At 40.2% G+C, this 17,452-nt stretch overlaps 1 protein-coding gene across 2 annotated transcripts in view; it reads right to left on the reverse strand.

Moving 5' to 3' along the window:
• The window catches only part of LOC125461588 (serine/threonine-protein kinase 3/4), a 152,003-nt gene that overhangs the window by 114,773 nt on the left and 19,778 nt on the right, over positions 1 to 17,452 (reverse strand). The window contains exons 1-2 of one of the 2 annotated variants that reach the window (XM_059652732.1): positions 9,792 to 9,832; positions 9,568 to 9,648 (exon numbers count right to left, since the gene is read on the reverse strand). In XM_059652732.1, the coding sequence (XP_059508715.1) occupies positions 9,568 to 9,648; positions 9,792 to 9,796 (86 nt within the window). In that variant the 5' untranslated portion in view covers positions 9,797 to 9,832. Of the gene's footprint in view, positions 1 to 9,567; positions 9,649 to 9,791; positions 9,833 to 17,452 lie in introns of those variants that run through there. The other variant, XM_059652731.1, reaches the window with a different exon arrangement.

Here is a 17,452-nt window from a genome sequence, read left to right on the forward strand (position 1 = left end):
ATAACTGCAAAACAGGTTTTTTAAAAAAAAATTCATGGCTCCTTATACAACGTTACTTCTGCACCCGGTTCAAGAAAGCACAGTTTTGACCAAAAGTTGTAACAGTATGGGTCTGTTGATAATTTTGCAATACTAACAACAGGTTCAAAAGCTTGCTGCAAAATACACTTGCTGACAACAGCGGGTGTCCAACACTGGGGCCGTATGAGCAGCCTCTCTGCAAAACCCTTAATTCTTCCTCTGCAACCGGAAACCCGCAAGCCAAATCTAGCTACAGTACAGGGAAGCTGTCTGACTGTGCCTTCTCCAAGTGCAGTGTTACACAGTGAAAACAGAAGCAAAAGCACACTAAAATCCAACGCATAAAAAGCCATTACAAACAACACAGCTCATTAAGGCAAGTCCAGGAATGGTCTGGGCACGCTTCAGAACAAAGTCCCTGCATTTTCAATTAAATAATAAGAGGAAACTTTTAAAAATCAGGCAAATTTGCCCAGATCAGGTTGTCTGTAATTCTGCTATAAAGCTACATGTTGAGGGAGAGGCCACAAAAAATGTTGTGGGCTTAAGTCAGTTTTACAACTATCAGTTTCAGTTATTCCACTCCTTCCCTTACTATGATGTGGGCAGACACTCAGCCTGTTGGTAGTTGTCAGCTATGGCACAGTGAAAGAGCTCTAAGCCTGAGATTGAAGGCTGTGGGTTTGAGTACCACTCCAAAGACTTTCAACACAAAATCTAGGCTGACACTTCAATGTACAACCAAGGGAACAGTGCACCATCGGGAGAGGAATTAAAAACTAAGCCTCCCTCAAGTGCTATTTGAGGCAGAATGGGAAAGCTCCCCTCCCTCCACTTCCAGACCTCATCAATGCAGCAAAGAGTTTCAACACTGTTCGCACTCCTGCCGGCATGGATAAAAGTTAAGATTTATCAGACATAACTAGGTCAACAAGCTCACTAAACTTCAGTGACACTTGAAATTATTCATTTCGTTTCCTGTTCAGTTCTGCTAAGACGGTACAGCCTTCATAATGTATCATGAATAAAAACAACAAACTCCCAACACTGTATCTCAGTCTGACCCCAAAGACCATATCCTTTTCATTTCCCGTATTTTGGACTGGAACGGAATAAAAACTGTGTTAAAGCCAAGATTGCAAAAGGATTCTGCACTTTTTAAAAAGAAAGTCACTTGACACTCATAATTAGGATCTGCACAGCTACTGGTTCAAACAGCGGAGGCTGAGTGTACAGATAAACTCGAACCAAGGGGTGGATACGAATGGAGCTTTGGCTGTCGACAAAACACTACCCAGTCTGTGAACAAGAGTCTAGTTGTCAATTGTTAAACAGCTTACAGGTATGAATGAGATAATCAGAAGCAAATGGATCTCCACAAAGGCAGAAGGTGCTTCTTTTCTCTACAGTAAACCTGAAATTGGCAGTTTATTTTCCCCTTCCTGATGGTGAAAGCGGTGACTTTTAAATGATAATCAAAAACTTTAAGCAGCACCAGTCACCATGTGCCTCTTTCAAACAAGAGAAAGGTACTACAGAAGGAAGATTGAGAAGCAGTATTCTGATGAGTACATAGATCATCTCAGCAAATCCAGCTGACAGGGCCCACTGAACTATCTTTCCAGTCTTTCCTTCCAACCATAATACCCATTTTTTATATCTATTGGTACGTGTGCAGGCGGGCATTTAAATGGGGTTACAATTTAATTACTTATGTTATTTGTTAATGGCTCATTATTGTTTACCCGTAGCCAGGATATATTTATTTGCAATAAATAATAATACATGTTAAGTACAGAAGCCTGGCCTCCGCTTTCTGACAATCTGAGCCTGAAAATCAAATAAATTGGAGAATTGCAAGAACCTTAGTGAAACTTTTACAATTCTGGAAATAACTGGGCTTTATTTCTCAGAGATAATGGGAACTGCAGATGCTGGAGAATCCAAGATAACAAAGCGTGGAGCTGGATGAACACAGCAGGCCAAGAAGCATCTTATTTCTCACTTGTTACCACAATGAGGCACAATACATCAACAATCTGCATTTATAAAGCTTCTTTAATACGATCAAGTGTCACAAGACTCTTCACAGAAGATTATTTAAAAATAAAATGGCACCAATCCCCAAGTTAGCACCGGTGACCGAAAGAACAATCAAAGAGGTTAGCTTTAAGAGGTATCTTAAGGGAGGACAGCTAGACAGAGAGACAAAGTGAGGAGGAAATTCCAGAGTTCAGGACCCAGGCAGATGAAGGCATAGCTGCCAATTGTAGAATGAAAGATATTGGAAGTGCTCAAGAAGCCAGAATGAGAGGGACACAGAGACTGTAATGTGTAGGGTTGAGGGAGATACAGAGAGAGGGAAAGGATGAGACGGATAATTTGAGTACAAGGGTGAATTTTAAATTCAAGGCATTGTTTAAACTGAGAGATCCTGTAGGTCAGGAAACACAGTGGGTATTAGGTGATTGTCCGAATTAAGATGCAGGTCCTGAGTTTTGAATACACTCAAGATAGCAGAGTTTTGATAATGGGATTCTGTCCTGGAAAATATTGAAATAAACAAACTTGAGAGTAACAGCAGTACAGATGAGGGTTTCAGTAGCAATAGACTGAAGGGAAGTGCAGGGAATAGCTATATAGTTGGAGACTACAACAAGGTGGTAAAATAAACAACTTTAAAGAAAGATTTGCATGCATATAGCACTTCTCATGACAACAAGCTCAAATAGCTGAGCCAATAAAGTGCTTTTGAATTACAGCTACAGTGAAATGGCAGGAAATACAGCAGTCAATTTGTACAGTATGGTCCCACAGCCAGCAACATGGTAATGATTAAAAACCTAAAGAACTGTGATGCTCTAAATCAGAAACAAAAACAGAAATTGCTTGAAAAGTTCAGCAAATCTGGCAGCATCCGTGAAAGGAAATCAGAGTAAACTTTCTGGGTTCATTGACCCTTCCCTAGAACTCATGTGATAATAACTGATATTTTTTTAAAAAGTGATATTGATTGCATGACCAAATCCATGTCCACATAACACATCCAGAAAATACCTCAAAGCCCTTCACACAAAGATGACAAGAAATAGCCTCTAAGAAATAAGTAAGAGATGGTGTCCCCAAGTAGGGAGGAGAAGGGACGTAGGAAGATTATTGAAATGGAGGCAAACCTATTCTTTTCTTAAAAAGCCATTCTGTCTAATTAAACATCACTTTTGGAGTGAATTGGTTTGAACAAAAATAAACTGCAAAGTCATTTAAAACCGAGGCATTTATCAGAGGTTTGAAAAGGATGTGGTTTTAAATTCAAAAGTTTTCAACATTCCAAACATCACATGTCTTGAGAGAGATTTATATAATTTAAAATGATCTTGAAACATTTATTACAGCACATCTCTTGGCACTTATTTTTCGGATGATGTTCACATTCAACATGGATTAAGACTTCAATAAAGTCAGGCACTGTGAAATTGCACATGTCGTGCTCTCACTACCAAATCAGATGGTTATGGGTTCCAGACTTATTACAGGGATGTGACCAGAGCTTAGCCTGACACCCACATGTACTACTGTGGGAGTGCTGCATTGGAGGAGGTGCAGTCTTCTGGAAGAGTAATTAAACATTGACCCTGCCAGTCTTCTCAGGCAGATAAAGAAGATCCCAAGATGCTATTCGGAGAGAAAGGAAATAGTTGTGCTGGTGCCCAGGCCTCGCTTTTTTTAAAAAATGATCTGGCTATTATCAATTTGCTATTTACAGAGGCTTTCGGTGCACAAATTGTTTGCCTCATTAGCTACATCACAACAGTGACAATGCATACTTGACTGGCTGTAAAGCACTTAGAACATCCTGAAGTGGTGAAAATCTCTAATTGCTTTCCCAGCACAAGAGGAGGAAGGGACAAAACTGAAATGGGTGAGCTAAGTGCTTAGAAAAATAATTCAGGCTGTTGGCACTTTTAGCTTCAGCTTGTGCTCTGGGCTGGAAGACAGAGAGAGGCTCAATTGATGGAAAAAGACGCATAGTCAAAACTAGCATTGAAACTAGAATCATACAGCATGGAAAAAGGCCCTTTGGCCCAACTCGTCCATGCCAACCACATTACCTGAACTGAACTAGTTCCATTTGCCTGTGATTGACCTATATCACTATAAACCTTTCCTATCTATGTATTTGTCCAAATATCTTTTAAATGTTATGATTGTTATCATTTCACATTTCCCCAAATTGGCCTACAAAATAATTTCATCAGTCGTGCTATAGTTAAGGAGGGTGTTAAAGCCAATCTGGTGAAACCATGCCTCTCATTCATTACTCATTGGTAAAAATACATTTAGGGATTTTGCCCACAAGGGGAAATAGCTCCTTATTCCAGCAAAAGCACTTATCAGGACTTAGGTCATTCTTGTTCAAAGTGCTCCAACATCTCCCGTGTTTGTATGAAATACATACAAATATAAAATATACTCATTAATTGAAAAAATTCATAAGAGGTCTACCATACAGAAGAGTGCCCTTCAACCCATCAAGCCTATGCCTGTCAAAACTATCACTTAACTATTCTAATCTCATTTTCTAGCATTAGGCCCATCGCCTTGTATGCCTTGGCATTGCACGTGCTCATCTAGATTCTTCTTAAATGTTATGAGGGGCGCTGCCTCTGCCATATTCACAGGCAATGAGTTCCAGATTCCCAAAATCATCTGGGTGAAAAAGAATCATTCTTCACATCTCTTCTAAACCGCTCTTTCCCTTAAATCTATGCTTCCTAACCATTCATCCCTCCAAGATGAAAAAAAGCACATACATACTAAAAATAAGCACAAGGAATGCTCCAACTGGAAGATCTTGAAAACAGCTGATGATTTGCCACCGCAAGATCACAACAGAAGGAATAACTTGCACTACTTGAATTGAATTAACCCTTTCTGGTCTGCAGCAATCCAAATACTATCTCCTACTTTTGCCTGCTATCATTTTACTTGATTGACTCTTCTCTATCAGGTCTTGCCAGTTATCCATGCATTCCTCTACAAACCTGTTGCTTCTAAATCTCTCCTTGGACAAACTGTGCACATTTGCTGGCTAGGCATGTGTCTAAATCTTTAATTTAACCTAATTAGGATTGGAATTTGTAGATATTATTAAACTGAAATCTGTACCTTCACATTCTGCAGTTGCGACATTTGGGTAGGTAGACTCTTAAGGGATGTATTTAAAGAGTAGCCTAATGGAATAAAGTGTGACAGGGCAAATATAAGGGTGGAGTTGAGGGGTGTTCAATTTGCTATGATCTCATTGATTGGTAGGGCAGACACTTTGGGCTCAAAAGCATACCTCTGATCCTACATCTTATCCTGAAAGTGGATCCTCAATAAGTGACTCAGACAGACCCTCTGTGTTGGGAATATACAGAAGTAGGCAACTCAGTGTGACTTACAATAATGTAGAGCCACAGTTGAACATTTTAAGCAATGGAGGAAGCAGAGGGGTGTTTGACTGCTTTTGCATAAAGAAAGCTGGTGATTGTTGAGTAGGACTGACAGTATTTCTATTTTGAAAGTCTCTTTTCTTTCTCTTTTTCTGAAAGATGGCTAGTTAGGGTAACAAACTTGTTAGATTGTATTCTGGAGCCGTGTGATTTCTGTCCAGGTGAGAGTGATATTGGTGTTTTAAAAAAAGCAAAAAGAAAAAAAACTATAAAGTGCTAAGACTGGAGATTTTTCAGTATACAGAGCACCAAAGTAATTAATAACAAATAAAATACAATAGGGATGGCAGCTTGTGTGGTGTGTTGCAGCTGTAGTACATGGGAGCTGCTGGACACCACGATAACCTACAATGAGCACGTCAGTAACAAGTGTTTGTAGTTCAAGTTACTGCAGATTGGAGTTGAGGAGCTGGAGTCTAAGCTGCAGATATTGTGCCACACCAGGAAGTTGGAAAGTTATTTAGCTCCATGGGGCAGTCAAATCCCTTAGATTAGTTCATTAAAACTTGTTCTGTGATCAAGGACAGAAGAGTACATTCATTGGCAAGACAGGTATGGAGACTAAAGAGAAGTTCTCAAGAATGTCTGTCCTTGCAACTATCCAACAGTTCTTGAGAACTGTCGGGATAAGAGTGGATCTGCAGGCAGGATGACTGAACTAACCATTACACTGTTGTACAGGGAGCCATTTAAGTAGGGAAAGGAAATAAGAATGTAGAAGTCAACAGGGGCAGTATAATTAGAGGGGCAGAAACTGTTCTCTGCATCTGTAATCATTACTCCCAAAGAGTTAGCTGCCTCTCTGGTACCATGGTTAAAGACGTCCCTCAGGACTGGAGCGGAACTCAGAATGAAGGAGAGGGATCTAGTTTCAGTATCAATGTCATTAGCTCCAAAGGTGGCAAAGACTGGAAAAGAGGTTCTACCACAAGGCTTTGAACCGTTAAGAGTTATAAACAGAAGAATTACTAGCAGAACTTCCAATGGTAATAATCTCAGGACTACTACCCAAATCAGTGAAAACTGCCAAAGTACATTAAGTCAAGGAGTTAAATGCAAAGCTTAATGATTAGTGTGGGTCGAATGGGTTCCAGTTTGAGGTATCATCACCAGAACTGGGGTAGAAGGGAACTGTTCAGATTAGACAGGCTTCATTTGACCAATTGGCTGGTACCAGTGTCCTGCAGAAGCAAATAGCTAGATAAGTAGGGAGAGCTTTAAACTAATTAGGGGAAGGGGAATCCATAGGTCACAAAAGCATATTGCAACACTGTAGGGCAAATATTTTGAAGATGACACTCAGAAAGGAATGGAGTGCACAAGCATTAAAAAACAGCAGTTAAGAGTATCAAAGGTGGATAAAATAGTAAAAAGGCAACAGTTATAGCCTTTTAATGTGTATAGTCCTCAGAACAAAATAAATTAATTAATAGCACAAAGAGGTTAGTAGGTAAGACCTTATAGCCATTATGGAGGCATGGTTACAAGGAGATCAAAGCTGGGAACTAAACATTTGACAGTATGCAGCTTTTCAAAGGACAAGCAGCAAGGGAGGGGTGATAAAATAGCTATTGCTAGTACAGGATGGAACAAGTACAGTAGCAAGAAATGATCTTTGATCGGAATCCAAACAGATAGAAACAAGAAATAACATGGGAAAGACGACAGTGGTGGGAGTAGTGATATACAGGTGCTGTAAAGGCAGTTATATTGTAGAACAGAATAAATCATGAAATACCATGAGTACATAAAATAAACAGTAGCACATTAATCATGGAGGACTTTAAGTAAATGAGTAAAACATGGGAACTATCATAACAAGAAAAAGTATTACGGAAACAAGGGGCTATCGGCAAATAGGTCTCCTGGATCTGATGGTTTGCATCATAGGATTTCAAAGGAAACAGCTGCTGAGATAGTGGATGCACTGATAGTAATCTTCCAAGACCCTGATAAAGTCATGGAGATTGGAAAACTGCCAATGTAACACTCACTCAAAGCGGGAGGAATACAGAAAGTGGAAAATGTTAGTGTATTCCAAAGGAAATAATGGTAGAGCATTTATAAATACGTGGTACAGTCAGTTCTGATATAATGTGATAGTTCTGTTTTGTGCAATCTCACATTAGAAGAAAATTGCGTGATAGTTGCGCCATTTAAACTAATGGGGCTGGAATAACCAATACAGGTAAGGAAAGTTCGTGTTCTACAAATAGCAGTCTAAATTTTTCAATCGCATTAAAGCCAATTTGCGTTGCAGTAACCCATGTTATTTCAGTACCGACTATATAATCAAGCAGAGTCAACAGGGCTTCATGAAGGGAAAATCATGCCTCAGAAATTTACTAGCATTCTTTGAAGAGGTAACAAGCAACTTAGATAAAGGAGAACTTAAAGAGGTAACACATCTGGATTTCAGGAGACATTCGACAAGGTATCACAAAGAAGCTAACAGCTATTTTGCAGGAAAGGAAGGCGTAGCAGCATGGATACAGGAGTGGCTAATTAACAGAAGACACAGAGTGGGGGTAAAGAGGACATTTTCCAAATACAACCTCTAATTTATGGAGTACAACATGGATCAGAGCTGGGGCCACAATTACTTACAATTATGCACTAATGACATGGAGAAAATGAATGCACTATTGTCAAGTTTGTGAATGATGGAAAAATAGACTAGAAGGCAAGTAACAAGGATGACACAATGTGTCTATAGAGGGATAGAGCAGATTGAGTAGGCAAAAATTTGGCATTTGAAATATAATGTGGGTATAAGAAAGATTATGCAATTTCTCAAGAGAATAGAGAAGTTAAATATTACTCCAATGGAGAAAGGCTGCAGAAAGTTGCAGCATGAAGACTTGGGAGTCCTCATGTATGAATCACAAAAAACAAGCATCCTTTTTTTAGCAGGTAATGGAGAAGGCAAATTGACTGGCACCAGTTTACTAACATCTACAAGCACCATCCCACACGTGGGTACAATTTTAAAGACCTAACAGATGAACATTTCCAGCACTTACAAACAGCTGCTTCTACATAATCTTGCATTGTGTTCTGACCTATATATAAACTGACTTACGACTAACTCCAGAGTGTGCTTGTACTGTGAAAGGCTTTTGGCCCTTTATCTAATGGCCAGTTCACAGAAGGTTCAGATTGAATCTGGCCACAAATGAATTTTCTTACAAGGAAGAGTTGAATACTTTGGGACTGAACTCATTGGAATACAGAAGAATGACAGGAGACCGTACTGAAACATTAGAGATTCTCAGGTAATAGTCTGGAGACCACGGTTCAAATCCCACCATGGCAAATTGTGGAATTTGAATTCAACAAAAAAAAATCTGGAATTAACAGTCTACTGATGACCATGGAACCACTGTCAGTTGCTGGAAAATTTCATCTGGCTCTTTAGGGAATGAAATTGCTGTCCCCCACCTGGCCTGGCCACAAACCCACAGCAATGCAGTTGACTCTTAACTGCCCTCTAGGCAATTAAGGAGGGCAATAAATGCTGGTTTGGTCAGTCATGCCCACATCTTGTGAATGAATTTAAAATACCCATGACAATACCATTTCAACCGTTTCGCAATTTCTTTCTTTAATGGTCCCACAATCTTCACTGAACCCCTGATGTGCTGCTTCCTGAGCTTGTTCCTTCCCGTTACTCCATTCATCGATCTCAGCATCTGCATCACATTCGTTGCTGTCATCTTGATGTTGTGCAAATTTTTGTACTGTGTAAGATGACTGGTCTCACAACTGTCTTGTACATTCTTTCAGTTTCAGTGAAACTTCACCCCAACACACCATTTCACTCTTCCATTTACTATAAGATCCAATCTATTGCTCAAATTGCATCTTCTGTCACACCAAACCCAACTTATTTAAAACTACTTACTTTTTCCAAATCTCCCATATCTCTACCCTCACTTCGATCTTATTCCTTTTAACTGCTAATCTGCCTAGAAAGCTCTGAATGAACGCTTGCAGTTGAGCATTAAATTTATGATATGGTCTAATTTCTCAACAAACTTTTAGCACTTACCCTTCACCAAGTTTCTCCAACACATCAAAGACCTCTTCTGGTTGTTTAGTCAAACTGTCTTCACTTAATTTTTTCAGAGACCTGTTTGGAGAGAGTGAAAGAAAATACATATTATAAAAATCACAGTTTGGAAGGAACACCAAAGTTTAATGTCAGCTATCTAATCCTTCTTTTATCATAATTCTGGTAATTCCATTTTAAATTGGCATTGATGTGACAATTACCTCATCGTCTGCTTAACTCCAATCAACTTTGATGCCTTTTCATCCCCATTAGGTCCATACTTTACAAGGACTGAAAATCCCGGGACATTAATTCAACAAGTTTTATCTGATTTTAAAGTTCAGATATATTCAAACACAGGAATAATAATATGAAGCTGACAACAATTTAGCTGCTTAAGGCAAACTGGCCAAAAATATAAAGGAGGATAGTGAGAGCTTTTTTAGGCGTGTGAAAAGAAAAAAAAAAGGTTAAGACCAAAATTGGGTCCTTGAAGGCAGAAACAGGTGAATTTATTATGGGGAACAATGAAATGGCAGAAGAGTTGAATAGTTACTTTGTTTGTCTTCCGTAGTAAAAACAGATCCAATCTCCCAGATGTAATAGTGGCTGAAGGACCGAAGGTAATGGATGAACTGAAGGGAATTTATATTAGGCAGGAAATGATGTTGGATAGACTGTTAGGTCTGAAGGCTGACAAGTCCCTAGGACCTGATGGTCTGCATCCCACGGTACTTAAGGAGGTCGAAATCTAGAAATCGAGGACACATTGGTAATCACTTTCCAATGTTCTATGGATTCAGTTCCTGCGGATTGGAGGGCGGCTAATGTTGTCCCACTTTTCAAGAAAGGAGGGAGAGAGAAAACAGGGAATGATAGACCGATTAGCCTGACGTCGGCGGTGGGAAAGATGTTGGAGCCAATTATAACTTAGAAATTACGACTCATTTGGATAGCAGTAAGAGGATAGGTCAGAGTCAGCATGGATTTACAAATGGGAAATCGTGCTTGACTAATCTTCTGGAATTTTTTGAGGATGTATCTGTGAAGATGGACAAGGGAGAGCCAGTGGATGTAGTGTACTTAGACTTTCAAAAAGCCTTTGATAAAGTCTCACATAGGAGATTAATGAGCAAAATTAGAGCACATGGTATTGGGGGCAAAATACTGACTTGGTTTGAAAATTGGCTGGCTGACAGGAAGCAAAAGAGTAGTGATAAACGGGTCCCTTTCGGAATGGCAGGCGGTGACCAGTGGGGTACCGCAAGGTTCAGTGCTGGGACCGCAGCTGTTTACAATATACATTAATGATATAGATGAAGGTATTAAAAGTAATATTAGCAAATTTGCTGATGACACAAAGCTGGGTGGCAGTGTGAAATGTGAGGAGGATGTTATGAGAATACAGGGTGACTTGGGCAGGCTAGGTGAGTGGACGGATGGATGCATGGCAGATGCAGTTTAATGTGGATAAATGTGAGGTTATCCACTTTGGTGGCAAGAACAGGAAGGCAGATTACTATCTGAATGGAGTCAAGTTAGATAATGGGGAAGTACAATGAGATCTAGGTGTTCTTGTACATCAGTCAATGAAAGCAAGCATGCAGGTACAGCAGGCAGTGAAGGTGGTTAATGGCATGCTGGCCTTCATAACAAGAGGAACTGAGTATAGGAGCAAAGAGATCATTCTGCAGCTGTACAGGGCCCTGGTGAGACCGCACCTGGAGTAGTGTGCGCAGTTTTGGTCTCCAAATTTGAGGAAGAACATTCTTGCTATTGAGGGAGTGCAGTGTAGGTTCACGAGATTAATTCCCGGAATGGCGGGACTATCATATGTTGAAAGATTGGAGTGACTGGGCTTGTATACACTTGAGTTTAGAAGGATGGGAGGGGATTTGATTGAGACGTATGAGATTATTAAGGAATCGGACACTCTGGAGGCGGGAAGCATGTTTCTGCTCTTGGGCGAGTCCGGAACCAGAGGACACAGTTTAAAAATAAGGGGTCGGCCACTTTGAACAGAGTTGAGGAAAAACTTCTTCACCCAGAGAGTGGTGGATATACGGAATGCTTTGCCCCAGAAACCAGTGGAGGCCAAGTCTCTGGATAGTTTCAAGAGATGAATAGAGCTCTTAAAGATAGTGGAATCAAGGGTTATGGGGACAAGGCAGGAACAGGATACTGATTGTGGATGATCAGCCATGATCATAATGAATGGTGGTGCTGGCTCGAAGGGCCGAATGGCCTACTCCTGCACCTGTCTATTGTTTAATCTCACCTGCGATAGCGTTAGGCTTAGTCACATGTGTAAGATGACTGGTCTCACAACTGTCTTGTACATTCTTGCAGTTTCAGTGAAACTTCACCCCAACACACACTTCAATATTTAATTCAATAATCTAGTCTGCAAATTGGAATGCTACTGAAGATTGCTTTAAGAAATGGTCACTTTTTTAAAAAAAATAGTCAGTGTGTTCATGATTAAAGGGCTGTCTTTTAATGTTTTTGTCCTGCAGCTCCATTTATTTGATGGGAAATTCCATTCATTTTCAAATTTCATAAATTGTGGAAGAATTCCAAACCCAAATCTGATATCAGCTGAGCACTAGTTAATGAATAAATGCTTGCACCAATACAGACATGTGCATGCTGAAAGACCTCAGAGCAATTTATGTAACTGAAGCTTCATTGATTGAGTGCACTGTCCAAGAAAGAAACGACAACAATTTTATTTGTAAATGTTGATGAAAAAAAAAGACATTCTACAAAAGCTTTGCGCTTTGTTCTCACCGGGGCAAGCAAAAGACAAGAATGCTAAATTTCAAACTACTGCAATCATTTGTACCACAGAAAAAAAACAGTCTTGATAAGTTGACAAGTCAACTTTCATTGGTTGAGGTGTTATCATGAACAAAGCAATACAAAACTGCAGGTTCTTCAAGCTTCCAAGTAATTCAAAAAAAATGTTAGGCTTGAACAGGTTCCTCATATTTGCAGAGAATGAGTCAGTGCATATACGTCACTTCCAGTAAAGTGAGAGCCACATTGCTAGCTCAGCTGGTTACCTTAACATTAGCACACACAGTGTTAGAAGAAACATAGAAGATAGGATTAGGAGTAAGCTATTCAACATATCAATCTGGTTCTGCCATTCATTATGATCATGGATGATCATTGAGCTCAATATCCTAACCCTGCCCTCCCCCATATCCCCTAATCCCTTGATCGCTTCAGCCAAACAAGCTATATCTATCACCTTCTTGAAAAACACAATGTTTTGGCATCTACTGTCTGGGTGAAGAACTTTCTCATCTCAGTCCTAAAAGTTTTACCAGCTCTTAAACTATGATACCTGACGCTGGACTCCTCCACTATCAGAACATCCTTCCTGCCTAGTCCTGTTAGAATACTTGGGGTTTTAGATCTCTTCTCATTTTACTACACTTCAGTGAATACAATCCTGGCTGACTCAATCTCTCATCAGTCCTGCTATCCTAGGAATCAATTTGATAAACCTTCATTATAGCAATTACATCCTTCCTCAAATAAGGAGACCAAAACTGCATACCATATTCCAGATGTGGCCCCTACAAGGCCCTATATAAATGCAGCTAGACATCTTTGCTCCTGTATTTGTATCCTCTCACTATGAATGTCTTTATGCCCTGCTTTGTTTCACTTCACTTCCTTTTGGCAACTGGTGCATAAGTACATCCAGGCTTGAGTGAGCATTCCCCTTTTTCAATTTACCGCCAAATAATAATCTGCCTTCTAACTTTTGCTACCAAAGTAGATAATCTCACCTTTATCTATATTCTACTGCATCAGCATGCATTGAACCACTCATTCAGTCTGTCCAAGTCATACCGCAATATTTCTGCATCTCTCTCACAGTTCACCCTACCACCCAGCTGTATCATCTACAAATTTTGAGGTATGACACTTAATTACTTCATCTAAATCGCTAAAGTATTATCAGGCATCACTAACTGAGCAATCAGAATGACATAACAGTAGACCTTTTGTCTTATAGTGTGGCTCACAATTTCAGGGTAATGTAAAATAGCTTGCAGTACTGTAATGCAACAAAACACAGCAGCTAATTTATAAACAGTGAGATCCCAGAAACAGCAAGGGGACAAAAGACCAAATATTCTATTCCTTCTGCATCACCGATATTTTGCATGAACTTTGAAGTGGCTGGAGGTCTTTGCTTTATAAAATAGTTTGCTGAAAACTGATTGGATAGAAGCCTCCAGGGGTTCAATTGGTTGGGTGGGGATTAAATAAAGAGCTTTAATTTGTGAAGGAGGCCAAAACTAGAAGCCATAAATAGAAGAGTCATTGGTAAATCCAAAGGGGAATTCAGGAGAAAAAGGTTCGTGTCTAGATAGTGGTTAAAATGTGGAACTCGCAACATGGAGTAGCTATGATGAAGAGCACTTAAGGGAAAGTTCATTAAAACATGGAAGATAAAGGGGGATAAAAAAGAGGATATGCTGATAGGGTTAGAGGAAGTTCATGTGAAACAGAGGCACTAGCACAGACCGGCCGGGCAGAAGGGAATATTTCTGCGCTGCAGTTTCTTCACAATTCTTTGGTTACAACCTGCATCCTTTCTTTTCTTTAAGGCCCCTCATCCTGGTTTCCCAAAATGCCACAGGCATATTTCAATGCTGCTTCTGACTGCCTTCTATTTTGATCATGCAATTCACTTACATTGAACAGATTCTATGCCATCTGTTGTCCCTTGGGATACTGAACCTGTGAACATAGATATCACCTGATATTTGTCTGCAATCAAAAATGGTGTTTCCACAGCTTAGAATATAAGTAGCAGAACAGTTCACAGAAGACTCATGTAGACCACTCGAGTAGATTCATTCAACCTTCACTAATGGGCTCTGCTCCTCACATACGTCTACAGCTGTACATCCTGGCACACATACATCCACCCGCTCCTGTTCCCTTCATCCTGCCCCAAAATGTGGCCGCACAAATTGCACACAAGCCCAGGTCCCTACTGAACTCTTATGCGTGGAAATTGCTGTCAAAAAGTTGCACATAAAGAGGAAAGAGTAAGTTTCTCTTTAATGCTGCTTATCTAATCAACCGCTCAGAGGCATCAACAGCTGGCAAGCCCGATGGCCACAGCCTCCTCTGGGGACTGACAGAAGACATTATGGAAATGTAGTCAATTGCTTATCAGCCAGCCCCACACTAGAATAACCTTGCCTCTGACGGTTATGAACCCTGGAACCTGGCTTGTAACTGAGCTTCAAGTAACAATTACAGAATACTATCAGCCGTGTGCACTCCCATCAAGCAGGCAGACATCACAGAGCTCTTCCTGTCCTATGCCAGCCTTGCTTGGAGATAGTGCAGAGGCTAAACCACAATGACACAAATCATACTATACTCCCTGCAAACCACCCAGACCCTGTGGAACACCAAACAAGACTTAATTACAGGGTAAGTAAAACAAAATGTTTTAATCTGGCTGCATGCATTGATGCAAAATTGTACAATGTTAAGGAAGAGTGCAAATGGAATTCATTTAATTACTCCTGTTTATTTTTAAATTCAACATCCACCCACTCCACCTAAAATACCCACAAACTGGCATCATTTCAAAGCATCTCACTGATTTGCTACTTCAGCCCAATTTTTGTCCTGTTAGCAAGCATGGTCCTTTGTCATGCACTGGCCTTTAGGACTGGCAAAACCTTAACAGTCTCAATGAAGGGGAATGCAAGAATTGATAACCTAAACTGGCAATAATTTAACTAATCTTTATGCTCAATCTTTTTACCGAGCTATCCCAGATTGCCAGCCTTGGCAACATAGCAGCACTGTCTGGCGTGGGTGAAAAGTTTGTGGGGTCAGCCCTACTCCAAAGTCGTGAATACATAATAAAACCAAGCGAACTGTGGATGCCGTGTTCTGACGAAGGGTCACAGCACCCGAAGCGCTAATTCCGATTTTACTTCACAGATGCCGCCAGACCTGCTGAGCTTTTCCAGCAACTTCTTACATATTCAAGAACAAAAACAGTTTAGGCTGATACTTCAGTCTAACACTGAAGGAGAGTCTCACAGCCAGAGATGCCAACTTTTGGATCAAACATGAACTTGAGCCCAGCCCGCTCTCTCAGGTGAACATTAAAGATCCTCTGGTTCCAAGTACTGCACTCCAGAGCACCAGATAGTGAAGGACAGAACTGGAGCCAATCTTTAACATTTTACAGGCATTTATTTCTACTGATACAGGTTATAAACATGCACCTCTTAATCCAATTGTCATATTGTTCATTTCTATATGTAGGGGCACAAGTGAATCACCATTCTATGTCCAATAATCTGCATACAATTAATATAATGAATATACAATTAACACTATTTGAACAGCAGAGAGCTCACCCACTGTCCTACCTAATGTTTATTCTCCACAACAAACTCAGTAGAAAAGAGAGTCTGCTTATAATCTCACTGGTGTCTTTGGGAATTTATTGTATATAAACCAATTGCCAAGTTTCTTACATCCTTATATCCACAGTAAACCTGACTCTAATTATTGAAGTCAGATATTCAGTACTGAAGCAGTTACTAGACAAGAGGTAGATAAATATTTCCATCAGGCTGCATTTCCTAACTGTATTGTAAATCTGTTTATATTCTTGAATTCTGCTCAAAAGAACGGCACCAAGCTGAAAAGAGGAATAGCACTAACCAATGTCTAATCTTGGTTTCACTCAAATCTGAAGTGTCAAAAGAGGAAGCCATGGCACCCAATAGCTATAGCACTTGAGAATTTCTTTTCTGATTTTTTGCCCAGAAGCCCTATGAAATTAACGAGGTAAACAACACGCTGCCCAAAATTACATATCAATACACTAAGAGAGAAGGCTACTGAACGCCTGGAATCTGCTCCACCATTCAGAAAGATCCTGACCAAACTGATTAGCCCACATTCCCACCAACTTATGATATCTTTTCACCTCCTGGCTACTCAGCTCTACGAGAAACCAGTTATGGCTTTGCTTTAACCTACTTGTTGCCATATTCAAATTTCTGTTACCCGCATTCCTCTGTAATCTCCTCCAGTTCTGGTTTCTTCAACTATCCCCACTTAGTTTGGATAAACATTAGCCATTCAACTTGTGAGAATCCTTTGCCAATGTGAGAGATTTGTAAGACCAGACGGCATAAGTTTAAGATCATGAATAAGATTGGCCTAGAGATCTGGCAAAAAAAATTTCACCCAGAGGGTGGTAGAAATATGGAACCTACTGCCTGAGATAGTGGTTGAGGCAGATACTCTCGCAACATTTCAAAATCATCTGAAAGAGCACCTAAAATGCTACGGCATAGTAGGCAATCAGCCAAGTTGAATGGGATTAGTCCAGTTTAGTTTTGTTGGTCGACACAGACACAATGGGCCAAGGGCCTGTTTCTATGCTATATGACGACACAAAAGATGCTTTGAAATGCCAGTTAATGTTGATAGATTGAGAATCCAAAGACTGTTTTTTTACGATAAGGAAATCTCATACGCATCATTGCAACAGAGGGGCAGGACACAGAATGTGCCACTGATCAGCCACGTGTTCTGTCGATAAGCTCGCAGTAATGCTGCAACTGAGCTAATGACAGGAATTAAATGGCCCTCATGATTACATCTGGTAGTGGCAAGTGGCTGTGCTGAGAACTAACAGTGGAACTTCCCCAGCGACAGTGGAGATTTTCTTTAAAACCACATCACAGCAAAATTCACTCAATCATCCTACAGTTAGATCACAGATCACAACTTACAACCATAAAAAAGAGTGATGAAAGGTGTAATCAACTCAACTACTAAGTAGCACCCTCCTGATTTACGTACC

The sequence above is a fragment of the Stegostoma tigrinum genome, chromosome 19 (assembly GCF_030684315.1).
Source record: "Stegostoma tigrinum isolate sSteTig4 chromosome 19, sSteTig4.hap1, whole genome shotgun sequence".
NCBI classification, from domain to species: domain Eukaryota; kingdom Metazoa; phylum Chordata; class Chondrichthyes; order Orectolobiformes; family Stegostomatidae; genus Stegostoma; species Stegostoma tigrinum.